We start from the raw sequence: 25,151 nt of genomic DNA on the forward strand, positions 1-25,151 counted from the left end.
CCACGCCCCAGAACCAGGGTAGGGAGGAGAGTGACTAAGCCCCAGTGGGGGATTCAGCCACACTGCCTCAGTTTCCCTGGCTGTTGGTGCCCTTCTTCAGAGGGGCTCCCTCAGAGCGTGTGGGATCTCCATGCCCGTGGGGACTCTTAGATGGGTGTGTCCTCTCTCCTCTCTCCTAAGGGAGAGGGCCCAGATTCTTCCTGAAGCCTCACCAGGTTTGAGGGGGTTTTGGCCTGGCTTGGGAGGAGGCCTCAGCTGATAATTTGAGAGTTATTTCTGTCATTAATAATAGCAGCTGTATGTCTTTGACGGCTTCCTATGGGCCAGGTCCTGTGCTTAACACTTCCTGTAGTCCTATTAGCATTTCCATTTTACAAATGGGCAAACGGAGGCTCAGAGAGGGAAAGTCACTTGCCCAAGGTCACACAGCTGGGATTTGAACCCTGACTGCCCCATGCCCCAACCAGACTGGGCAGGCAATGGCCGATGGGCCTGCTTTCCCATGCTTGAGGTGGGGCAGGAGCCGTGGGAGAGGCTAAGGGTCTAGAGAGATTGAGGGTCTGGAAGGGGCAGCCCCCTTCCGCCACTGCTGCCCCTGCCTGATAGGAGCCTGATAAGGCCCTTGTGCGTCAGAGTCCTGGAGCTGACGTGCTTGGCTCCCATGAGGGGCCCAGGGGTCAGGCCGGGTAGACGGGAGGGGACGTGGCTCCCAGCCCTTTTCTATGGATCCCAGCCCGTCTGCCCCACATCTGCTGCTGGGGAAACTGGGGGATTGGAGCCCACCTAAAAGAAGCTCAGGGAGAGAGGACCCAGAGAGAGAAATGAGACAGAGGGGGTTTCCAGCCATGGGCATCCACGGGGGTGGAGCCCGATGGGAAAACTGAGGCTCCCAGGGTTACTCAGCCCAAAGGGTTTGGGATAGATCAGATGGGAAAACTGAGGCCTGGGGCATTACGCAGAAGGGAGGTCAGAGGTAGAACCCAGAGAGGAGTTCAGAGACACAAGACACCAACCAGCCTGAGGTGTTCAGGGATGGAGAGCAGATGGGGAAATGGAGGCACACCCAGCGGAGGGAACTAGGGCGAGGAGTCCACAGAGGGAGCCGAGGCATGGGGAGGGCTCAGCCAGCAGACGAGGTTGGAGCAGCTCCTGGTGCCAGCGTCCCTCTTCCTGGGAATCCCCGAAGCATTTGTGGATCAGTGACAAACTGAACTGAGAGAGGGTGGCAGAGAGAGGTCGGGGGCTGGGGTGTCAGGGGAGGGGGCCATTTGGGCAAGGGATCGTGAGTTGGGGTGCAGGCATTGGTTAAGAACATGTGTGCTGAGCCCCACAGACCTGGGTTCGAATTCTGGCTCTGCGGTGGTGGGGGGAGACGGGGGTGGGGAGATAAAGCTCCTCCCCCAAGGAAATCAGATTTCCGAAGTTGCAGGGAGCCATGGAGACAGACACTAAACACAGAGAAATGGAGCACGATGATTTCACATGCTCAGAGGGATCAGAGATCAATTTTACACTGTCTACTGTTGGAGGATGGTGGTGATCAAGGACCACCTCTCTGAGGCGGTGACTTTTGGGCTGAGGTTTGAATAATAGGATGGAGCCAGCCATGACAAGATCAGGAACAGAGCGGGTGTCTTAGTTAGGTGGAACAGCAAGTGCAAAGGCCCTGAGGCTGGACTGAGCTTAGTGGAAGACAAAGGAAGCCTGTGCAATGGGATGGGGGCGGGGGTGGGGGAAAGAGATGAGGGCCCCTGATCGATAGCTTGGGATGGACTAGTAACTCTTATTATGAAGCGGGGATGGAACTGGCTTTGGTTGGCCTATGGCTCATGGCTACTCAAGGGGATGCAGCCCGTTTCTCCTACTGGTTGAGTTTTGAGGTCTGGGTGCCCTGGTCTGTGCCTGCAGTGAGAGCGGCTGCTGAGGTCCATCCCCGCTGAAGGCTGAGCAGTGGGGAGTCCCCTCCCAGGGAACTCCCAATGGAGAGGGCAATGCTTACCCTGAGGGTGGCATTCAGGCACCTGTGGGGAAAGCTCTGGGGTCGGCCAGGATGCATCACACCGTGCATTAGCTTCTTCAGCTCCTCCAACCGCCCTAGGGGTATGTGAAAATATTACACCCAACTTACAGAGCAGAGAAACTGAGGCCCACAGAGGGAAGGGGACTTGCCAGGGTTCCACAGTTAGTTACCTTGAGGCCAGGGATGACTCCCCAGCAGAGCATGTGCTCTGAACCACCGCTTCGGGCTTCCTGGGACCGGGACTCCAGATTTTCTGGCTTCATGTCTCAATGTTCTATTTGTTTGGGTGGAAGCCCAGGGCCCATTCAAGGAGGTCCGCAGTGGGTGGGCTGGGCAACCATGACATTGTCTGCTGGTCCCCAGAGGTCTGCCTCCACTGAACTTGCTGTGTGACCCTGGGCAAATCCCCTCCCCTCTCTGGGCCTTAGTTGCCCCCATCTATAAAATGAAGGCAGATTGGGATCCCCACCCAGGGCTGCTCTCTCAAGCCTGCTCCCCAAACCTCCTCCTTCCGCAGGTCTGGGAGCAGTGACCCCTACTGCCTAGTGAAAGTGGACGACGAAGTGGTGGCCAGGTGAGGAGGGGAGGGCAAAGGGAGCAGCGCTGGGGGACGGGGCTCCGTCTTGATCTGGGGAGTCCAGGCACAAGAATTCACGCTGAAAAGAGGACCTAGGGGAGGGCAACATTTACCCCAAGCGGGGGACTTGCAGGCCTGATGGTGGGTGCTTTGTGCCCTGGCCATGGGCCCAGACAGAGGGGGCGCCGGCTCCCCTCTCCATCTGGTCCCACCAACTGGCCGACATCTTCCCCCTTCCCCCTTGTCCCGATGATGCCCCTGCTGGCGTCCTGGGGCTGACTCAGTGGCGGCCAGATTGTACCTTCCGCAGTGGCCTCCCCAGGGACGGGCATCTCACGCTTGGCTGGGCTGGCTGGTTCCGGGCCTGCTGGGTGCTGTGCGCACCTGGGTGTGTACGTGTGTGTGCGTGTGTGTGTGTGGGCGTGCATGTGCGCCCGGCTGGGCCTGCTTGTGAGTGTGTGTCGGGGTGTCGGAGGGCTGGTGTGAATGCCTGCAACCACTGGTGCGTGTCCCTGGGGGTGTGCAGGCTCAGAGGTTCACGTTGTGTACCAGCCTGGGGGGGTATACGTGTGTGTGCACACGTGGGCTGCCGTGTACACGCATGTGCGCACCAATGCCTGCTTATTTGGGTACACAGGCGCCACTGTGAACACATGTGAGGACGTGAAGATGTTTGGTGTGTGTGAGCGAGTCTCGGGCCGGGGAGACATCGGGCTGGGCTGTGCTGGGCTGGGCTTGGTTGCCAGCCCTGCAGGCTGAAGGGCAGCTCTCAGCCCCCGCAGGCCTGAAGGGTGTGGGTGGGCCGGCGGCTGAGGCCTCGGTTCCTATGGAGACAGCAGGATTCAGGATCCTCCTGGCACCAGTTCTGGTCCAGATGGGCCGGGAGCTGGGGGCAGGGAGCCCGTGTGGGGGAGGGTAGCCTGCAGCACACCAGCCAACCACCCCCCATCCCATCATTCTCTCTGTGCTTGTGCTGCCCCTTATCACATTCTGTGACACCACCCCCAAACCCACAGACTGATTTTCCATGTGACCCCAGGCTGTCACCCCCTCTGGGCTCTGAGGAGCCTCTCAGCTTGGGGGCTGGGGAGCCTGAGGGGACTTCCAGCTGGGAAGAGGTCAGGGTAGCGGGAAGAGACTGTTTGGAAAGAAGAGTCTGTCTGATGGTGGGGCCCTGGGCTGTGTGTGTGTGTGTGTGTGTGTGTGTGTGTGTGTGTGTGTGTGTGTGTCCATGTTCATATTCTTTGTTGGGGAAGAGTGTGTGGAAGGAAGGAGGAAGGCAGTGGCAGGTGTGCAGACCAAATTTTGCAACCGTAAATTTTGGTGTGTCTTCACCGGGCAAAGTAGGTTCTTTTTTCCCCATTGCGTAAAGGGAAGTGCATCTGCAGGGGTGTTGGGGTGAAGATGTATGTGTGTCTGTTTCTGGGTTTGTCTTGGTCCCTGACCCTCCTGGGGTTCCCCTTGCTTACTGAGTGATCTGGCCCCTGCTGACTTCATGGTCTCCTGGCCCCTCACACTTCCCTGCCTCCCAACCACCATCTTCTTGTTCCTCAAACTCACCATTCCTGCCGCAGGGCCTTTGCACGTGCTCTTCCAGCCATGTGGAATACTTGTTCTCATCCTTTTTCCCCGCTTTGCCTGACTAGCTCCTGCAGGAAGCCTTTCCTGACCCCTCCTATCCTCACGCCAGTGGGCGCCACTGAGCTAACCAATCACAGAACTTCTCTCACTGTGTCACAAGGGCTCAGGAAGGAGCAGCAGTCTGCTGAGCGAGGCTCTGTGGGGGTGGGGACCTCGGCACCTCTTCCTCTGATTCCCCAGAGCCCCCGAGACTTGGCACATAGGTCAGGGTGAGTGTTTATGGAGTGAATGAATGAATGGATGGATGGAATTGTGTGTCTTGTCAGTTACTGTGTGACAGTACCTGACACACAGTTGCTGTGTGTCAGTGTGATTCTGTGTGTGTATCTCTGCTGCGTATCACCCTATGTATGTGAGTGTGTGTCTGTGGGTCTATGTGTGTCTCCATGTTTGGGCATTTCTTTTGTCTGTGTCTCTGTGTGAACGTTTCTGTTTTCTCTCTGTGTGTCTGCACGTGTCTATATGTAGAAACACACAGATGTGTGTTTCTAGAAATTTTTGAGGATGCATATGTATATCTGCATATGTGTGAATGTGTCTCTTTGTGTCTCTGGCTTCCTTGGTATATCTGTGAATATCTCTGTTTCAGTGTGTATCCCCATGGGAGTGTGCGGGGTGTGTGTGTGTGTGTGTGTGTGTGTGTGTGTGTGTGTGTGTGTGTGTTGAGGTCCCTGGGTGTGTGAGGGTCAGGGTTTGTGTGTGTATTTGTGTGTGTCTCCATGCCTGGATTCTTGAGTGTATGAGTGTGTGTGTGTAGCTGTATTTGAGTGTATTTGAGTAGCTCTGGGTGTGTATGTGTCTGGATCCCTGTGTGTGTGTGTTTGTGTCCCCAGGTACCTGCTGCCTGTGTGGCCCAAAGGCCCCCAGCCCCCCGTGTCCCCTTTTGCAGGACAGCCACCATCTGGCGAAGCCTGAGCCCCTTCTGGGGGGAGGAGTACACAGTGCACCTGCCCCTGGATTTCCACCAGCTGGCCTTCTATGTGCTGGACGAGGATACCGTGGGGTGTGTGTGCTGGGGACCCAAGCCTGGGCGTCTGAGGGAAGGCGGGACACCCCGATACACAGTACCCACCCACCCAGCCGTTGACGCCTTGCCTCCACCTCTCCACGGGCGGGGCAGGGGTCCCTAAGTTGGACCCTCATCTGCCTGCCTTTCTGCAGGCACGACGACATCATAGGCAAGATCTCACTGAGCAGGGAGGCCATTGCAGCTGACCCCCGAGGTGGGTGAGGGGCACTGGCCCCCAGCCGGGCAGAGGGCAGAGGGGGTGGCAGTTGTAAGGGCATAGCCAGCAACACGGGGCAGCACAGAGCCTTCAGGGGAAAATTATTTTGGTTGTTGCTTTTGTTTTTCATTTTAATTTAGTTCGTTTATTGACCAGTTAGCTTATTTACATAGGTCAATATTCAAAAGGTACAATTAGCAGTGAAACTGTCCCTCTTATCCCAGCTACTCCATTCTTTTTTTTTTTGGCCGCACTGCACGGCATGCGGGATCTTAGTTCCCCAACCAGGGATCCAGCCCGCGCCCCCTGCAGTGGAAGCGGGGAGTCTTAACCACTGGACTGCCGGGGAAGTCCCCCCAGCTACTCCATTCTCATCCCCAGTGTTGTCAATTTCTTGTATGTCCTTCTAGGGACATTTTAAACATATGCAAGCAAGTAACAATAGTAATAGCAGCAAACACTTATATAGTGCTTACTGTATGCTGAACACTTTCTAAGTGCTTTACACTTATCAATTCACTTAATTATCGTAATAACCCTAAGAGATAGGTACTCTTGTTATGCCCACTCTATAGGTGAACAAACTGAGGCACAGGGGGTTAAATAACTTGCCCAAGATCACAATGTTATTAAGTGGGACAGCTGGGATTTGAACCAAGTTGTCTAGTTCCAGAGTCTGTGATCTTAACACTATACTATATGTGTTTTTGTTCTCTGCTTATAGGAATGGTAGCCCATTAAACTCATTGGTTCTGTACCCTGTCTTTTCACTTCACCATGTACCTTGGAGATCTTTCCATATTGGTGTCCCCAGAGCTTCCTCATTCTTTGATCTTCGTATGACTTCATGGCACTCCATTGTGTGGATGTGCCATCATTTATTTGGCTTGTTCCCTCTTGATGAACACTTTGGTTCTTGACAGTCTTTTCCTAGTTCAAACAATGCTGCAATGCCTAGCCTTGTACAAACGTGACTGCACACATATATGCAAGTTACATCAATCAGCTTGATAAATTCCTAGAGGTGGATTTGCTGGATCAAAGAGTACCCACATTAGCACATTTGATAGTTATTATAGTAATTAAGTTACCCTCCCTGGAGGAGTTAACAGTTTAACCCATCCTGTACCCTTGCCAACAAATACCAAACTTTTGGATCTTGTATCGGATAGGTAAAAAAAATTGCCTCTTAGTGTGGGTTATTTTGCATTTCTCTATGAGTGAGATTGAAGACCTTTTTATATATTCAAGAGTCACTTTATTTCCTTTTTTGTCTATTGTCTATTCACATTGTATGTGTATTTTTCACCCACTGGGTTGTTGCCTTTTCTTACTGATTTGTAGGAGCCCTTTACATGTGAAGAAAATGAACTTTGTCATATTAGCTGCAAAATGTTTTTCTCCCTTTGTGGCTTATATTTTGACTTTGCTTACAATTTTTTTCAGAAGAAAATTTGTTTCTTTTTCTGTAGTCAGAAATTTTTTTTTGGCTCTTGATTTTCTGTGATACCTAAAAAGGCCTTCTCAACCCTAAGATTAAGACAATTTTTTTTTACATGATTCTTTCAAGCAACAATTTGTTTCCATTTTTTTTTTCCAGTTAAGTCTTTCATATATTTGGAACTTACCCAGATACAAAGTATGGGGTAGGGATTAAACTTTACTACTTTTTGTCTAGATGACTACTACTTGTCTTGACACCATTTACTGAATAATATAATAATATATTTTTTCATAAGTGAGCGTTAGTTGACAGCCTATGTGCCAATCATCATAATCATCACTCCTATTTAATGAGGGCTTATTATGTGCCAGGCACAATGCTAAGTACTTTATATTTAGTCCTCACAACACCAAATGAAGTGTGCACCAGAATGATCTCAAATTCACAGCTGATGGGAAGTGAGGCTCGGAGAGGTGGGGTGACTTGTCCCTCCTAGAAGTTGCAGAGGTGGGAATTGACACCAGGCTGTGCCTGCCTCCTAAGTCTGTGTTCTTAACCTGTCCACTGAGCTGTCCCCAGTGTGCCTCAAACATCCACCCAAGGGAGTGGAATTAAATTAATGACATATAAGGCTTAACTTCAAGGAACTTATGGACAGATAGAAAAATAAAACACATTTACCCAGAACAGGGAGGAAAAAAAAAAACAAAACTGTCATGTGTCTGTGGGTGCCTTTTATTTTTTACAATGACCGCAATATGGGGGTGGAGGTATGTGAGGCATCACTGGCATGATAGAGGGCAGTGAGGGCTAGTGTGGTCAAGGAAGCCTTCCTGGAGGAAGGGGAATGTGTTGGTTCTTAAAGGTGCTTTGGCAAAGATGCTAAGGCATATCTCCATAGATTCTCTTCTAAGGTCAGGTGTAAGCCAGGCCAGATGGAATACTTGATGGGGGTTGATTGGGGAGGAGGCCAGAGTCTGGACTTTCTTCTGGAGACACTAGGGAGTCATCGATGGTCCCTGAGTAAGACAGTGAAGAGATTGGAGCCATAATATCAGAGGATGCACTGACAGAAGAGATTAGATACATTTTCAGAAGGTTTCTGTGCTGCCTTGTAGATATTGGATCACAGTGGGACAGAAGTAGATGTGGGAGATCAATTAGGTATCTGTTGCAATAATCAAGTGAGAAAAACTGATGGCATCCTGGACTTGGGGGTAGCAGTGGAGCTAGAGAGGTGAGATGCAACTTACACTTCCAGCAGCATGAGGGAACTAGATCATCAGAAGGGCCCTCTTGCCACATAACAGTGAGATCCTGAATTAGATGCAATTCCTAATACATTGTTGGAAGGATGTAAAGAAGGAAAAAACCCTCAGTGTTCCTCCCCCTGCCTCCTGCAAATCGTGAGCTAAAACCTAACAGGGAGTGGTGAGCAACAAGCAAGGGAGTAGGGAAGGATTTCCCTGAAAGTAAATGTCAATATCAAATTCACAGTCAGCAAACAGACTAAATCTTAGGCTAGGGGGAAGGCAGGTATTACTGAATCTGAGAATTCCCCATTAGATTGAGACCCTTAAAAGGTTCCAGAATAAGCAAGCACCACTGCTCTCCAGGGATAAGCATCTTCATGTTGAATTTCCCACAGAGTGAGCTCCAACAAGCATGACTTCACAATCAAAGAACACTACACACTCAAGGAAGTGTGCCATACCACCATGAGCGAGAGTCAGCAGAAACAATGGCCATCAGATTTAGACCCATAAAGACTTTAGATTTTGTATTTATGATTATAGAAATTTTAAAAAATTCAATAAATAAACTAATCACCAGAAAGGGCCAGCAATAACCACGATAAATTTAAGCAATACATTAAAAAAATAGACTGACTTGGAAAAGAACCAAATCAAACTTTTAGAGATAAAAAGTACAATTGTTGACATTGAAAACTAAGTGGCTGAGTTCAACAGCAGATCGTTCATTCAGAAAGAAATTATTTAAACCTTAGCCCAGAGAAATGAGAAGGAAAGTATAAAAGAGAAGTTCAAGGCATAGAAAATAACATTTTCTATGAGAAGGTCTAACATTCGTTTAATTGGAGTCCTAGAAGTAGAAAATAGAAAAAGCTGGGGAGAGGAAATGATAAAAAAAATTGACGACCTGGAATTTTCCAAAACTCAAGGAAGGGCATGAGTCCATAAGTAGAATAAGCACAACCTGTACTAAGCAGGATTAAAAAAAAAAAAAATCCTTACCTAGACACATTGTGGGGAAACTGCAGCAAACATCAAGGACATAGTCCTTAAACTTGGAAAAGATAGACCATTCACACAAGATCAATTATTAGGCTGAAATGACTTCCCAATAACTACAATCAACGCTGGAAGTCAGTGGAACAATATCTCTAAAGTGTTGAGAGAAATGAGAGACAGAGAGGGAGAAGGAGAGAGGGAGAGGTTAAGACTGAGACTAAGACTGACTTGATTGATTGAAGCAGAGAGCCTGAATGAAGGCTCAGAGATAGGAATGTCCAAGGTTTTTTTTGAGGGGAGAGTATATTGGGACTAAATGATGCAGGGCTTTATATACCAGGATGAAGAGTGTGATAGTACATGGTTAGGGGCATTGGCCCTAGAACTATACTGCCCGTGTTTAAATCCTAGCTCTGCTGTTTACTAGCTGTGGGATCATGGGCAAAGCTCTTTCCTCGCTGTGCCTCATTTTCCTCATCTGGAAGTAGGGATAATTACAGTACCTACAACAGAAGGCTAACATGAGAGGTCCAAGACTCAATACCTTTTTAATGTTAATTGAATTTTTAAGTTAATACAATGTCTAGACGACGGTAGGTGCTTAATGAATGTTAGTGCCTGTGCCCTCCAGGAATTGATAGCTGGATCAACCTGAGCCATGTGGACCCTGATGCAGAGGTGCAGGGTGAGATCTGCCTGGCTGTGCAGATGCTGGAGGATGTGAGGGGCCGTTGTCTTCGCTGTCACGTGCTCCAGGCCAGGTATGGTCATGATGGGGGATTGGATGCGGGGATGGTCTGAGAATGAGCAGAAATCCACTGGGTCCTCCCAGCTGCCTTGAGACCACCTCTCTCCTGTCACACTTCTGGGCTCACAACCAGGATCCCTGGCAGGCAAATGGTCCAAGCTCACCAGGTTGCAAATTTCTTGGATTAAAGTACAAGCAAAATCTTTGTTGGGGCCCCAGTGACCAGCAACCAAAGGCCAGATACTCAGGATGACCAGACAGATGAGTGTGGAGGTGTATTAATCAAATTGTAAGTGATAGACACCCGATTCATACTGGCTTAAGCAGATTGGCTTGTATGAATGACATGTAGCTTCAGGCATGGCTGGATCCAGGTGCTCAAACAGTGACATCAGGAATCTATAGACATAGATTCCTTGGATGTCTTTTGTATTAACTTCATCCTCAGACAGTCTCTCCCCAGGTAGGGGCACAGATGACCCCAGAAGCCCCAGACTGGCATCGTATCAACTTGGCAGCTCCAATGGAAAAAGAACTTCTGTCTTTCACCATTTCCAACCAATATCCTGGGACTAATTCTTATTGACCCAGTCTGGGGTACATGCCTATCACTAAACCAATTACACTGACTGTGATTGGTCAGGCCTGAGTTCCAAGCCCATTCCTGCAGTGGAAGGAGGGATCAACCCACATAAGTCATGTGGGCTGGGAGAGAGGGAGGGGTAGGTCCTGTCCCAAAGAAACATAAGAAAGAAGATGGATGCAGGACCAGTAAAACCCACAGATGAACCTCCAGGGGCACCAGCTCCTGGGATATTCATCTTCCTTCTTGCCTATTTATCCCTCCTCTCTGTTTCTCAGCTCCCCCATCACTCTTTTTTCCTTAAATACTTCCACTCCTCTTTTCCCTCCCATCTCCTATCTTGTTTTCTGAATTTTTTTTCAACACCTTACTCCCTCAACCCTTACTTTTAGGCCAATCCTCGCCCAGGTTGGGCTGGATCTCTAGTTCTAGTTTGCTCTGTGACCTTAAAGCCCTTTCTTGCCCTCTCTGTGCCTCTCCTACGACCTCCAGATTTCTGTCCCCAGCTGGGGCTCCCTGGAGTCTGGATGGAGTAGCAGGCAGGCATAGGACAAACAAAAGGACTCCGTATGGGGCAGGGACCCCTCATCTGCTCTGTGCCCATGGCCTGCTCCCCAGCCACAAAGCTGTGCAGGATCCTTGCAAGCAGGAGAGGGACTGAGTGCAGTCGCTTAGCAACTAGGCTGGCTCCTAGGAAACCAAAGAAGGCTTTGGGTGCCGAGCAGGGGTGGGAGAGGAGCAGCGGGAGGAAACAAGCAGCCCCTGGGTGTGTGTGTGTGGGGGAATGTCCCTGGATTTGGGGGACCTTGGGAAGGAGGGGTGGGGGAGGCTGACTGGGGTGAGCCTTTGAGTTGTCATGGCAACCAGAGGCAGGGGTCCCTGCTTCACGCCTTTTCTTCGTCCTAGGCACGGTGTGGGCATGAGTGTTTGTTGAGTGAATGAGTGAGCTGAGCACTTACCACCTGCCGGCTGCTATGCTGAGCCCTTTACACATATTGTCACATTTAACCCTTGGCCCTGTGAGGTTGGTCTGTTATTACTCTGATTTTCCAGATGAAGAAACTGAGACTCAGGGAGGTGAAGTGAATTTTCCCAGTGTCACCCAGCCAGTGAATGGGAGAGTCAGGCTTTGAACCCTGGCATCTGGCATCTGGTCTCCCATCCAGGGGCTCCAGGGAAACTGAGGCTCCCTTCCCCCTCCTCACTGCACCTTCACCTGCTGCTTTGTGATGTTCAGCTTGACCTTTCTGTGCCTCAGTTTCCTTCCCTAGAAAATAGGGACATAGTAGCGTGTCCTCGTAGGGTAGCATTAGTCCATAGGAGGATACTGGGTTTGGATGGGCCTGGTGAGGGATGCTCCTCGCTGGATCCCTACAATGGGGTAGCTCGTTGCCTTGGAAACCAGCAACATTTGAATGGTCTACCCTGAACCCCCTTTCCAAGGTCCAGCTTGGGTCTTGGTCCTCAAGGGTCCTGTGACCCCTCACCCCTTACTTCATCTGTCCCCAGGGACCTGGCCCCCCGAGACATCTCCGGCACATCTGACCCATTTGCACGTGTGTTTTGGGGCAGCCAGAGCTTGGAGACTTCGGTAAGTGGTGTAGCGGAGCCGGGAGAGTGAGGCATCAGGTGACCTTGGGAAAGCCACTTAACCTCTCTGAACCTCAGTTTTACCATCTGTAAAATGGGGACAGTGGTCCCATTAGCTCTCTCTCTCTCACTCCCTCCTCTCCCAGACCATCAAGAAGACTCGCTTCCCACACTGGGATGAGGTGCTGGAGCTGCGGGAGATGCCAGGTTCCCCATCCCCGCTGCGGGTGGAGCTCTGGGACTGGGACATGGTTGGCAAGAATGACTTCTTGGGCATGGTGAGCAACCCCCCCAACACCCCCCTCCCCTGACACCCTCCATGGCTTCCCACTGCCTCCGAGGGGGAAGGGGGAGATGGGCTGGGCATCTTCGGGCTTGCTTGGAAGGGTAGATGTGAAGGCTGCCTCATCAGGTCCCCTGGCCAGGCCTGGGTGATGGAGTGCCATTGTTCCACTGGTGCAGGAACCTGTCCAAGGTCACAGGGTGGGCCCAGATTCTTATTCTAGGATGAGAGTACCCAGGATGACTGTGTGCTAGCCCTGTGCTAAGTGCTTCTCCAGCATCGCCTCATTTATGTAACCCTGATGGCCACTGTTAAGAGGCTAGGACCATTGTCCCCATTTTACAGATGGGAAAACAAAGGTTCAGAGAGATTAAGTGGCTTTCCCAAGGTCATATGATTAAGAAATGGCAGAGTCAAGATTTGAGTTCAGGTGTCTCTGATTCCAGAATCTAAGTCTAACTCTTACTCCTGGAAGCACTGGGCTCAAGGTCTTTCTCTTGGAACCTCAGTCTCCCCATCTGTAAAACGCATGTGATTTTTTTCTTGCCTCTCAGTAGTAGTGGATGTATACTCAAGCCTGACAGTTTTTGGTTTTTTTTTGGCTGCACTGCGTCATCAGGGGTTGAACCTGGGCCATGGCAGTGAAAACACTAAATCCTAACCACTAGGCCACCAGGGAACTCCAAAGGCTGACAGTTTTTAAAAGGAGGCAAGGTTAGAGCAAATAAGAGGAAGACTTGGTTATACACTCCTGGTGGGACTGTAAAATGGTGCAGCGGCTTTGGAAAATGGTCTGGCAGTTCCTCAAATGATTAAAGATAGAGTTACCACATGATCCAGCAGTTCTACTCCTAGGTGTGTACCAAAGAGAAATGAAAACTTATAACCACACCAAAAAGGTTACATTAATGTTCATAGCAGCATTGTTCATAATAGCCAAAAGTAGAAACAGCCCAAATGTCTATCAACAGATGAACAAATAAACAAAATGTAGTATATCCACACAATGGAATATTATTCAGCCATGAAAAGGAACAAAGTACTGACACATGCTACAACGTGGATGAATTTTGAAAACACAATGCTAAGTGAAAGAAGTCAGCTCAAAACCTCCCACATCTTATATGATTTAATTTATGTGAGATGTCTAATACGAGCAAATCTGTAAAGACGTAAAGTAGATTAGTCGTTGCCAGGGGCTGGGGGATGGGGAGTGATTGCTAATGGGTATAGGCTTTTTTTTGGTGGGGGAACTGATAGAAAATGGACTGAAATTAGTGGTGATGGCCACACAACTCTGTGAATATACTAAAAACCACTGAATTATACGCTTTAAATCAGTGAATTGTATGGGATGTGAATTATATCTCTGTAAAGTTGTTATTTAAAAAGAGAGGGAGGTGGGGCTTGTGGGCATTCTGGACTGTCTTTATTATTTATTTATTTATTTACTTTTGGCCGCGCCACTGGACCACCAGGGAATTCCCTTTATGCCTTTTGATAGATGCAAGTTTCGTCCCTAAACAGAGCTGAAAATACACTCAGTCCAGACATGCTGTCTCTAGCAGCTGTGTGACCTTGGGCAAGTCACTCCACTTCTCTGAACCTCAGTTTCCTCAATTGTAAATTAAGTGTCCCCTGGAGGCCCTCAGGATACGGTATGGGAGGAGGAGGTAGCCCTTGGCGGGCTTTGCCGCCCCTCCTTGGGTGGGCAGCCCGACCTCTTCTTCCAAGGCTGGGTGGGGCAGAGCTCTGCTGAGGGTCTGTGTGTCCCCCCTACAGGTGGAGTTCCCCCCGCAGGTCCTACAGCAGAACCCGCCCAATGGCTGGTTCCACCTCCTGCCCTTTCCCAGAGTGGAGGAGGATTCTGGGTAAACGTGGGTGCAGAGGGAGGAGGCTGGGCTGGAACCATGTTGGGTACCACCTTCAGCTTGTATTATTACAATATTTCTACCGGTCGATATCTGTTCACACCTGTTTATACTGGCCACACCTGCCCACACCTGTCCACACCTGTCTTGTTTTACAAATATCTATGCTCTTTACCCGTACTCACACCTGCCTACCTTGGCTCACCGCGCTGGCCCATACATACTTACGTTCCTTCACCTGTGATCTGGCCCTGGCCAGGGGAAGCCTGGGTGCCCTGCGGCTGAAGGTACGCCTGACCGAGGACCGCGTCCTGCCCTCCCAGTACTACCAGCCACTCAGGGAGTTGCTCATGGAGTCTGTGCTGGGGCCGGCAGAGGTGGGTGCATCACTGCGGGCGGGCAGGGATCTGGATCATGGCCTCCCCTTGCTTCAGGGATGTCTAGCTGGGTTTTTCTGCTTTGGGGGTCCCAGGGCCCCAGGCCACCTCTCCCGCCTCCTGTCCTTGTGCAGGAAGATGCTGCCAGCCCCCTGGCTGTCCTGGAGGAGCTGACCTCGGGCGACTGCCGCCAGGAGCTTGCCACCAAGCTGGTGAAGCTCTTTCTTGGCCAGGGCCTGGCTGGGCCCTTTCTGGACTATCTCACCCGGCGTGAGGTGGCACGGACCAGTGAGTTGCCTGCATGACCCTCAGGCATCACTCCCCAGGGATGAGTCTGCAGCGCGTCTCTGGGAGAGAAACGGGGGGGCCTCAGGCAGAGGGCAGGGGCTGCTGTGTCTGTATGTGTCGGAGGTGGCACAGGCTGTGCACTCCCAGTCACCTGGCAGCATGGTCCTGGGTTCAGGCCCTGGTTTTGCTACTCATGAACTGTGTGACCTTAGGCAGCTCACTTAACCACTCTGGGCCTTTGTACTGTGAACGGAGTTGACGTTGCAAATCTCCTCAATTCCTGAGGCTGGAAGAATCATGACCCCCCACCTTGGGTGGGTGGGGTGAGGTGGATTCAGCCCCCCAAATCCCAGCAAACATTTCCCTCTGTCCGCCCAGCTGACCCCAACACCCTCTTCCGTTCTAACTCCCTGGCATCCAAGTCAATGGAACAGTTTCTGAAGGTGAGTAGGTGAAACTTCCTCAAGGGAACTCCCTTCCCAGTGCTTTACTCGGACCCCAGAGCGTGGCCAGCCTCAGGTGGCACTTGGTGGCGGAGCTGGGGTTCTGGTGGCTGGTGGCTGGCCTAGCCCTGAGTTGCACCCCGACCCCAGCCCTTGGGCAGGCCCCTGCCTCGCTCTGAACCTCTCCATGCGTGGTCCCCCTGCCCCTCGCTCACGGGCACACCCTGGCCTCACCCTCAGCCCTGCCCCGTGTGGTGCCCCCCCTGCCCCCAGCTCGTGGGCATGCCCTACCTGCACGAGGTCCTGAGGCCGGTGATTAACCGTGTCTTCGAGGAGAGGAAGTACATGGAGCTGGACCCGTGCAAGATGGACCTGGGCCGCACCAGGTGAGCCGAGCCTGAGGGGTGAACCCTCCACGGCCCCCTTGTCTGCCTGCAGCCTTGGCAGGCCGGGTCTCTGCCGACTGCCCCCCACCCCTCCCTCCAGCACGACTGCTCAGGAGCCCCGCATTCTACCTCAAAGCCTCCCCTGCAAGCGCCCAGCCCCTTAGACGGTGCAGTGGTTATGGGCAGGACTCTGAGACATGAGCTCCCTGGGTCCAAATCCCAGCTCTGCCACACCTGCTGGGCAAGTTACTTAAACCCCCGTGAATATCTACCTGATGGATTGTCATGAGAATTAACTGAGTTATATGCACAAAGCCCAGCATTAACTAATACTCCATAAGTACTAGTTATTTCTGTGATCATGGTGGTGGTGGCTGAGGCCCTTGGGGGAGGGCCCTGCGTGGGTCTCTGAGCAGAGGTGGCATCCTGCAGCGCTTGATGACATGGGGTTAGGGAGCCGGGCAGTGACGGGGTCGGGGGAGTCAGTTCATGCCTCCCTGGGCTCCTCCTTTCTTTTTTTGTTTTGGCCGCGCTGTGCAGCATACGGGATCTTAGTTCCCTGACCAGGGATCGAACCCGCACCCCCTGCAGTGGAAGCGCAGAGTCTTAACCACTGGACCGCCAGGGAAGCCCATGGCCTCCTCCTTTCTTTCCAGGACTTTCCTCCTCCAGCCAGGGTGGGCGGGCTTGTTCCTGCCAAGCCATCCGAGCCGGTTGCTGGGCAGTCCATTGGGGACCATGGTGCAGGCAGGAGAGGGTCTTTCCTTCACTTTGGGCCTTGCCCAGCAAGTGCTGCCCACACCTTCCGACTACCCCGGAGGCAGGTATTAGGATCCCTTTTTACAGATGAGGAAACTGAGGCTCAGAGAGGGGAGGTCACCTGCCTAAGGTTGCACAGTTGGGAAGTTGCAAAGTGGGGATTTGAATCCAGGCCCTGAGCAGAAGGGCAGAGTCCATCTGTGAAACCCCTAGGCCAGGGCTTTTCCCAGCACACTTGGCAAGAATGGTGGGAGTCAGTGGGCGCCCGCAGGGAGCAGGAGCATCCAGGAACCTGGGCAGGGAAGAGTTGCAGACAGACTCTGGAACTGGCAGTCTTGAGTTATAATCTCTGTTCTGCCACCTATTTGCAAGGGGAACTCTCTGAGCCTCAGTTTCCTCATCTGTTAAATGGGAACAATCAGCCTACTTAATCTAACATTGGGTTGCCACTAGGATTAAATGATTCAATGCCAGAGACAATTAGTTCAGGGCTTAGCTTGTTGGGTCCAGGGCACAGTGGGGCTGAGAACCCCCAGCCTGGCTTCCATGGAATTCACAATCTGAGGGTAGGCAAGACAGACCCTAAACCTGCATGGGGACAGGAAGGAAGGGAACAAGATCATTGCAGATAGAAAACTGCTATTCCATTGTCCATTCAACGAAACAATTGTTAAGCACCTACTATGTGCCAGGCACTGGGCTGAATGCTGAGTTCGTAGCAGGGAGCAAATGGACACAAATCCCTCTTCTCGGGGGAGACAGATAATAAACTAAAGAAGAAGGTTATTGCAGGCGATCAGTGGAATGGAGGGAGATAAAGTGAGGGAGGGTCCTGGGAAGAGCCAGGAGCAGGGGAGGGGCTTGCGATATTCCGTAGGGTGGTCACAGGGACAGCCTCCCAGAGAAGGGGACATGGAATCAAAGACTTGGAGGAGTTGAGGGAGGGAGTCGTGCACAGATCTGCTGGAAGAGTGTTCCAGGCAAGGGGAACAGCAAGTGCAAAGGCCCTGGGGCGGGAGTGTGTGTCTGGCAGGTCCACACTGAAAATGCACTGAACCAGGGTCCGTGATGATGAGCAGTGGGGGAGGGATGGCCTCTTTGAGGAGGTGATTCCCAGCAGGGGGAGCAGCAGGTACAGAGGCTCCAAGACAGAAATAAGCTCCGTGTGTTTAAGCAGCTGCAGTGGAATGGTAGGAGGGGAGGCCGTGGAGATGGGATGGGAAGGTGGGTGCTCTCTGAGCTCAGTGGGAGGGTTCTGAGCAGGCAGATGCCAGGCTCTGAGGCGGAGCCCTCCACCTGCTCCCCCAGGAGAATCTCCTTCAAGGGTGCGCCGTCCGAGGAGCACGTGCGGGAGGTCAGCCTGGGGCTGCTGACGGGCTACCTGGGGCCCATCATGGATGCCATTGTGGGCTCCGTGGGGCGCTGCCCGCCCGCCATCCGCCTCGCCTTCAAGCAGCTGCGCCATTGCGTGGAGGAGCGCTTTCCCCAGGCAGAGCACGAGGTGGGCCAGGCACTCCCATTGGGCAGACGGGGAGACTGAGGCTGGGGAGGGGCAGTAGCTTGTTCAGGGTCACAGGGAGAGGAAGGGCAGGGGCGGGACAAAACCTGGGCTGCCCACGCTGAAGTGCTGTGTGTCTTGGCAGAAGTGGGGACAGTGTTCTGATAGGATCTGGGACCCAGGGGTGATGATGATGATGATCGTGATGATGATAATAATAGCAGTTAACACTATATGTAGCCCTTTCTAGGAGTCAGACCTTGTTTTACATATTTATTACCTCGTCTAGTCTTCACTTCCATCCTACGAGCCGGGTGCCAGTATTATTCCATTTTACAGAGGAAGAAACTGAGGCCCAGAGAGGTTAAGTTACACAGCTAGGAGGGGGTAGTGATGGGATAGACACCCACCCAGGCAGACTCCTGAATCTGTGCTCATAACCAACAAATAATACAGTCTGGCCCAAAGCAAGTGCTTCTTAAATTCCAGCTATTAGAGAGAGAGAGACAGACAGAGAGACAGAGAGACAGAGATGGCTGGCACAGAGTACTCAGTAGCAGACACCTAAAATAAAGTCTAAAAATAAATCCCTGCACATGCTAGTGCTTTTCTAATACTGATACAAAAGTTGAACTCCAGGTACTGTAGGGTTCAGGCAGGTGAGGTAAATGAACAGAGCAGTCAAGGTGTCGTACAGTAGGGAGTGGTAGGGACTGTGGCAAACTGGAGCTCCCACAGCTTGTCTTAAAGGGGCAGATCCAGACAATCAATTATTGCCACGTAGGAATGGGGACCCAATATTGCCAGATCTTCAGAGTTTTTTTGTTTTTTTGTTTTTTAATCCAACAGTCTGGATTTTATGTGTGGAATCTTATTTTTTAAATGTTGGCACTAATTTACCTAACAGCAATAACACAACAATAATACTTTGAGCCAATCATTACACGTTTGCAGCTGGACTGGCCTGTGGGTTACCAGTTTGAGACCCCCAGGTTTAATGCTCAGCATGCCTTCCGAGGTGGTCGTCACGGTCCTTGCTTACAAATGACACCGAGTGAGGCTAGGTCTTACACAGCTCTGACATAATAGAAATGCAGACTGGGGTTCGCTTTGCAGAAAGATCTAGGACCCACTAAATGTTGGAGATGTAATGGCCCAACCCCTAGAGCCTGGGTTAAGAGGTCCCTATTTATGCCACACCTCTCCCCACTTACAGATGGGGAAACTGAGGCCCAGAGAGGTGAGGCACCTTGGCCAAGAGTCATGGACTCAAGGCTAGGCCTCCAGACTCGCAGTGGGAATCTGTTCCTTCTTCCCTCATCCCCGCCTGAGGAGTGAGCTCTGGGCCTCCAAACTGGGACATGGGTGATCTACCCCCCAGCTGCAGGGCTCTTGCCTGGGTTGCCAGTGGAGGTGCTAAGTGGGACACAGCCAAGGCAGGGGGGAAGGGAGGGAAGCGGGAGGCCAGCGCCCCAGACAGCCTGGCCCTTGTGGGAGGAGCCAAGATCAATGACACCCAAGTGTCCCCCAGTTCTCAGCCTCCGCGGTAGGCAGAGGCCACGGGCAGGGAGCAGAGACTTCCTCAGGCCCACGAGGATGGATGGGGTCGCGGGAACCCAAGGGAGCCCCTTTCCTTGCCGCTCTGACACTTTCTCAAGAAAGGAGGAAGTTAACGAGCTGATGTCAAAGGCTAAAATTACCCTGGAACATGGTGGGCTGGGGGCGCAGCCTTGGGGGCGGTTCAGGGTTCCCGATGAGTGGGACCTCCACCCTCACCTCTGGGCAGCTCCAGGTGCCCAGCTCCCGGCAGGGCTCACTGTCAACGCAGAGGTGCCCCCGGGAAGTTGGCACACACCCAGAGAGGGTATTGTCTTATGTGTGAATACAGCCCCTAAATAAACACTGCAGCACATTCTCGGGCTACGTATAGCTTGGTGAGTGTGAGGGGTCGGTGAGGAGCCACCTGGGGGAGCCAGCACCCAGGATAGAGAGACGCCTTCTCCCCAGGTCCCCTCTGCTGGAGCTGGGGGAACCAGCCTTACGTGCATGCAGGTGGACCAGGCCTGGGTCTCACACAGAGGGGCGCCATACTTTACAGTGTGTAGGGGGCAGAGGCTGGGGCTGGGGGATGTGCAAGGGAGCCAGCTGAACTGGGTCCACTACTGAGCCTCGGTTTCTTCATCTGGAAAACAGAGATAATAGTATCTACCCCCATGGGATTGCTTTAGGAGTAAATGTGACAGTTCAGGCTTAGTTTTTGACACTCAGTAGCTAGTGTTGAATGCAGGAGAGTGTGGTGAAGAGCAGAGTTCAAATCCTGCCTGGGTTCAAATCCTGGCTCTGCCACTTATAGCTGTGTGGCCTTGGGCAAGTGACCTTCCCTCTCTGGGTCTCAGTTGCTTCCTCTCAAAAATGGAGATACAGCACCTCCTAGGGTGAATATTAAATAAGCGAATGTATGGAGAAGTATTTGGCCTGTTGCTATTCATTATCAGAAATTGTAGATCTGGGTTTGAATCCTGCCTCTTCTACTCAGCAGCTGTGTGACCTTGGGCAAGTCACTTGACATCTCTGAGCCTCTGGTTCCTCAGCTGTAAAATGGGAATAATGATGATGCCTCTTTCATAGGGCTGTGCCCTTAGCACAGTGCTTGGCACAAAGCACACTCTGAGGATGTTTGGCTAAGTCTGATCGTGCAGGATTGGTATTATTACTCCATTTTCCAGGTGGGGAAACTGAGGCCCAGAGAGGAAAAGCCTCCTCGGCAGACCAGGATGGCCTCCTGACCTGTCTCCCATTCTACTTCCCCTTGTACCACCAATCTTTAGTCCTTGCTGCCTCAGTTTCCCCAGCTGGGAAGTGGATTTGAGGGACCCCTCTCACCTGCTGCTCCTCTCCGCAGGATGTGAAGAACCTGGCCATAAGTGGCTTTCTCTTCCTGCGATTCTTCGCTCCTGCCATCCTCACCCCGAAGCTGTTTGACCTCCGGGACCAGCACGCAGATCCCCAGACCAGCCGTTCCCTGCTGCTGCTTGCCAAGGTGCCGGCAGTGGAGCCCCCCATCTTGGGTGCCCTTAGCCAGTGAGAAGCATGGGAGGAACAGAGCGGAGGCCAGACCCGTGGAAGACCGAAATGAGACCCAGAGAAACCTCTGTTTGAAATGGCACCATTAGCTTTCCATCCTGAATGTGAAAGCATTCATTTCTCTTTCTAATTCCCTCTTTGGAACAAAACCCCTACCCTTCCAGGGGGAAAGCAGGAAGCAGGCTAGCAGTCATTTATGCCTTAGTATGAATCAGACCATCCTTTGCAAAGGGGTCCCATTCTGAGGTTCTGATGGGCTCGAGTATGCACGATGGGATCAAGCAGTCCTGAATGGGGTTATCTGGGTTCAGGAGGGGACAAAATAAAAGCACTGGGGATACATATCTGTGCACAGAGAGGGACAGATATCGTCTAAAGCAGGTGCTGCTAGGAGTTTTCTCCTTTTGTTGAGCACCGATTTGGGAGCCAGGACCCTGGGGCTCTGTTCTGGGTCTACAGAGGGCCTTCCTCACTGCAGTGACCTTGGCCCTGGCATCCCCTGCTTCTTTGCTCCAGGCTGTGCAGAGCATTGGAAACCTGGGCCAGCAGCTGGGCCAGGGCAAGGAGCTGTGGATGGCCCCCCTACACCCCTTCCTGCTGCAGAGTATTTCGCGTGTGAGAGACTTCCTGGACCAGCTGGTGGATGTGGATGGGAAGGAGGGTGAGTTCCTGTGGCCCTGCCACAGCCAGCTTGTCATTCCACTGGACCCTCGGGACCTGCCCTTCTACCACCCCTAGCACTGAGACCGTGGACCTGTGGGTCAGCTAGTCAGTCAACTAACATTTCCTGGCACATACCGTGCTAGGTTCCACAGACGAACAGACTCAGGCCCTCCAGACCATTACAGCCCGTGTGGAGATGTGAGCGGGAATCGTGGCATGGTACTCGTGCAATTGACAAATATCTATTAGGTGCCTACTTTGTAATAGACACTGTTCCAGGTGCTGGGGAAACAGCAGTGGACGAGACAGAAGAAACTCCTGCTCTCGTGGAAGTTTTATTCTAGTGGAGACAACAAGCTGTAAACAAGATTAATTACCAAATCACATGTGTTAACGGAGTGATAAGTGCTTAGGAGAAAAAATAAAAGAGGGAAGGGAATATTGGGCTGGGGGTGGCAGAGAGGGTGGCCAGGAATGGCCTCACTAGGGTGATATTAGAATAGAGACCTGAAAGAGGACAGAGAGCAACCCATGAGGATCCTGGGGAAGTGTTCCAGGCTGGGCACAGCATGTGCAAAGGCCCTGAGGTGGGGACAGAGAGTGACAGTGAAGGGGCCAGTGAAGAAGAATGAATGAGAGGGAGTGAAAGAGAGGTGGGGAGGGGCAGATCATGTGGGGTCGCTGGAAGGATTTTGGCTTTCACCTGGAGTGAAATGGAACTATGGGGTAGTTTTAAGCAGAGGAGTTGGGGATGAGTCTATATCACAGTGTGGGGCCTGGGTCATGAGACAGTTGGGTCCAAGTCACATAGGAGCAACCTGTTGAAATGTGGAGGCCTGGTGGTGGCCTGGTGAGTCCCTGTGTGCTGGGGAGGGCCTGTGTCTGGACCCCCTAAGGGTGGCTAGATCCAGGGCACTCCCTGGACTGACTCCATAAGGCGTGGCTCCCCCTGCTGGCTGCCTGCACATCCCTCAAGTTGGAAAGGGATCGCCAAGGCCAACTTTGGGCCCCCCACTCCCTGCCACCCCCACCCCCCCTTCCTTATGGAGAAAGTGGAGTCCAAAGTCATCTTCTCCATCCTCCTGCCTCTAGGGGAGCCAAGAATCACGCTCCTCCATGAGGCCCTCGGCAGGTTGAGCCTGGGTGGGAAGGGTTCACAGTCCCCCCTCCCCATTTCCCAGAGCCTGGGGGCCCAGCCAGGGCCCTGGTCCCGCCCTCGGTGACCGTTCGAGAAGGCTACCTGCTCAAGCGCAAGGAAGAGCCCTCCGGCCTGGCCACACGCTTTGCGTTCAAGAAGCGCTACTTCCGGCTCAGCGGGGAGATGCTCTCCTACTCCAGGAATCCTGAGTGGCAGGTGGGGCTCCAGCCCACTGTGGAGGGTTTTCCAGGGGTGGCCGCCCTCATAGAGCTGCCTCTTTGTACCCAGGGAGATGCTGAGGTCCAGGAGGGGACAAGGACTGCCCAAAGCCCCGTGGCAGCTTAGCAGCTTAGCAAGTCCAGCAAGTCTGAGGCCAGGCTCTGCTCCTATCTTTGGGTCAGTGTGGGCACAGGACACAGACAGGCAAACACCTACACATAGCATCAAACATTCTTCAGCACGTGCACCTATGGTGGCGGGGACGTGTCCTCCCAGATGTGGACACGCACAGGGCATGGACACTGCTTAACCCCACTCAGATGTGCCCACCCAGGTCTCTGCCCACATACCATAGAGACTCACAGAAAATTGGATCTGTTCACCCAGAGGTACATGCCCGGCTGGACGGGCACTCACATCCAGGCATTTGTTCACTCATTCATTCATCCATCAAGCATTTATTTGAGCACCTACTATGTACCACGCAGTGTTCTAGTCACTGGAGATACCACAGTAAACAAGACATAAACTCCCTGCTCTCATGGGGCTGCCATTCAAGTCTAGCACAAACTGAGACACACACTGGATCTACCCATTTCTGTGTCTGCACATCTACAGATCATAATAGCTAACACAGGAGAGGGTGCCCACAACTTATTCTTTCTACTTTATCAGCAGTGTAGATTCTAGAGTTCAACTCCCTGGGTTCCAATTCTGGCTCCACCAGCTGAGTGACCTCAGGAGGGTCCTTTAATCCTCTTGTGCCTCAGTTTCCTCATCTATAAATTGGGAGGAATAATAGACCCAGCCTCAGAAATTTGTTGTAATGATGAAATAAATTGAGAAATGTATCGTGCTTAAACTACATCTCAAGTGCTGTGTCAGGGGTTGCGATGAGGAGGAGGAGGATGAGGATGAAGATGGTGGAAGCTGATGTCCAGAGACGTTGTCACTTAGAGGGTGATGGGCCAGGACTGCAGGACTCATGGAACTGCCAAGTGGACACGCACATAGCACAGATGCACGGGGTGAATGTCCCCACGCCAGGGCACACCCCACAGGAAAGCTGTCCCTGGGCACAGCCACCCCAGCCCCAGCCCCCGGCCCGCCCGGCAGCGACAGTCCTCTCTCACAGACGCGCTCCTCCATCCCGGTGTCGCACATCCGCGCCGTGGAGCGCGTGGACGAGGGCGCCTTCCAGCTGCCGCACGTGATGCAGGTGGTGACGCAGGACGGCGCGGGAGCGCTGCACACCACCTACCTCCAGTGCAAGGTGAGGCGCCGCGAATATGAGGGAGGAGCGGAGGGAGCCCCTTGGGTCCCACCCCACCTCTGACCGCCCCCTACCAACTCCCTGAAGAACGTGAACGAGCTCAACCAGTGGCTATCGGCCCTGCGCAAGGCCAGCGCCCCCAATCCGGACAAGCTGGCCGCCTGCCACCCCGGTGCGTTCCGCAGCGCGCACTGGACCTGCTGCCTCCAGGCCGAGCGCTCAGGTGAGGGGGCGGGGCGGACTCAGGCCCCGCCCTCCACACCTGTCAATCAGAGAGTGTCCCACCTCCGCCTGGGTTGGCGCTGCAACCTTGGGCAAGTTCCTTAACCTCTCTCTTGCTTTAAAGTCTCCGCAAGTGTGAAATGGGGTTGATAATAGTGTCCACCTTGTAGGATTGCTGTGAGGAGTAAATAAGTTGACATATGCAAAGCGATTGGAACACTGCCTGGCACACAGATATCTTTTAAGCGCCCACTAAACGCCAGGCGTCTAGTGGTACACAGACATCAGGCTTGCTCTCAAGGAAAACAAGTGAATAACCAGACCATTGTAATACAGTGTTACAAGTGCCAAGGTGTGGCTTTTGAGACTCCAGAGAACGCCTCTGACCCAGCCCCAGGGTAGGACAGCAATAGGGCTTCCTGGAGTAGCTGCTGCTTAAATGTGACCTGAGAAGGATAAGAGTTAAGTAGTGAAGTTGGAGGAAGGAAGAGTGTTTCAGGCAGAGCAAACGTGGGCTGAAGGATTGAGAAAAGTCTGTGGCTGGAGCCTAGAATGTGGGAGGGGGA

General features: G+C 52.4%; 1 protein-coding gene across 4 annotated transcripts in view; it reads left to right on the forward strand.

Moving 5' to 3' along the window:
- RASAL1 (RAS protein activator like 1) overlaps nt 1-25,151 on the forward strand; it is a 29,335-nt gene that overhangs the window by 1,801 nt on the left and 2,383 nt on the right. The window contains exons 2-18 of one of the 4 annotated variants that reach the window (XM_082416477.1): nt 2,538-2,594; nt 5,128-5,241; nt 5,400-5,461; nt 9,792-9,921; nt 12,001-12,082; nt 12,228-12,359; nt 14,147-14,235; nt 14,495-14,612; nt 14,747-14,900; nt 15,279-15,343; nt 15,617-15,729; nt 17,797-17,989; nt 20,889-21,026; nt 21,587-21,731; nt 22,915-23,087; nt 24,226-24,363; nt 24,451-24,586. In XM_082416477.1, coding sequence (XP_082272603.1) covers nt 2,538-2,594; nt 5,128-5,241; nt 5,400-5,461; nt 9,792-9,921; nt 12,001-12,082; nt 12,228-12,359; nt 14,147-14,235; nt 14,495-14,612; nt 14,747-14,900; nt 15,279-15,343; nt 15,617-15,729; nt 17,797-17,989; nt 20,889-21,026; nt 21,587-21,731; nt 22,915-23,087; nt 24,226-24,363; nt 24,451-24,586 — 2,039 coding nt within the window. Of the gene's footprint in view, nt 1-2,537; nt 2,595-5,127; nt 5,242-5,399; nt 5,462-9,791; nt 9,922-12,000; nt 12,083-12,227; nt 12,360-14,146; nt 14,236-14,494; nt 14,613-14,746; nt 14,901-15,278; nt 15,344-15,583; nt 15,730-17,796; nt 17,990-20,888; nt 21,027-21,586; nt 21,732-22,914; nt 23,088-24,225; nt 24,364-24,450; nt 24,587-25,151 lie in introns of those variants that run through there. The other 3 variants (XM_082416476.1, XM_082416478.1, XM_082416479.1) reach the window with 3 other exon arrangements.

Source organism: Balaenoptera physalus (assembly GCF_965194825.1).
Source record: "Balaenoptera physalus genome assembly, chromosome: 12".
Taxonomy (NCBI): Eukaryota; Metazoa; Chordata; class Mammalia; order Artiodactyla; family Balaenopteridae; genus Balaenoptera; species Balaenoptera physalus.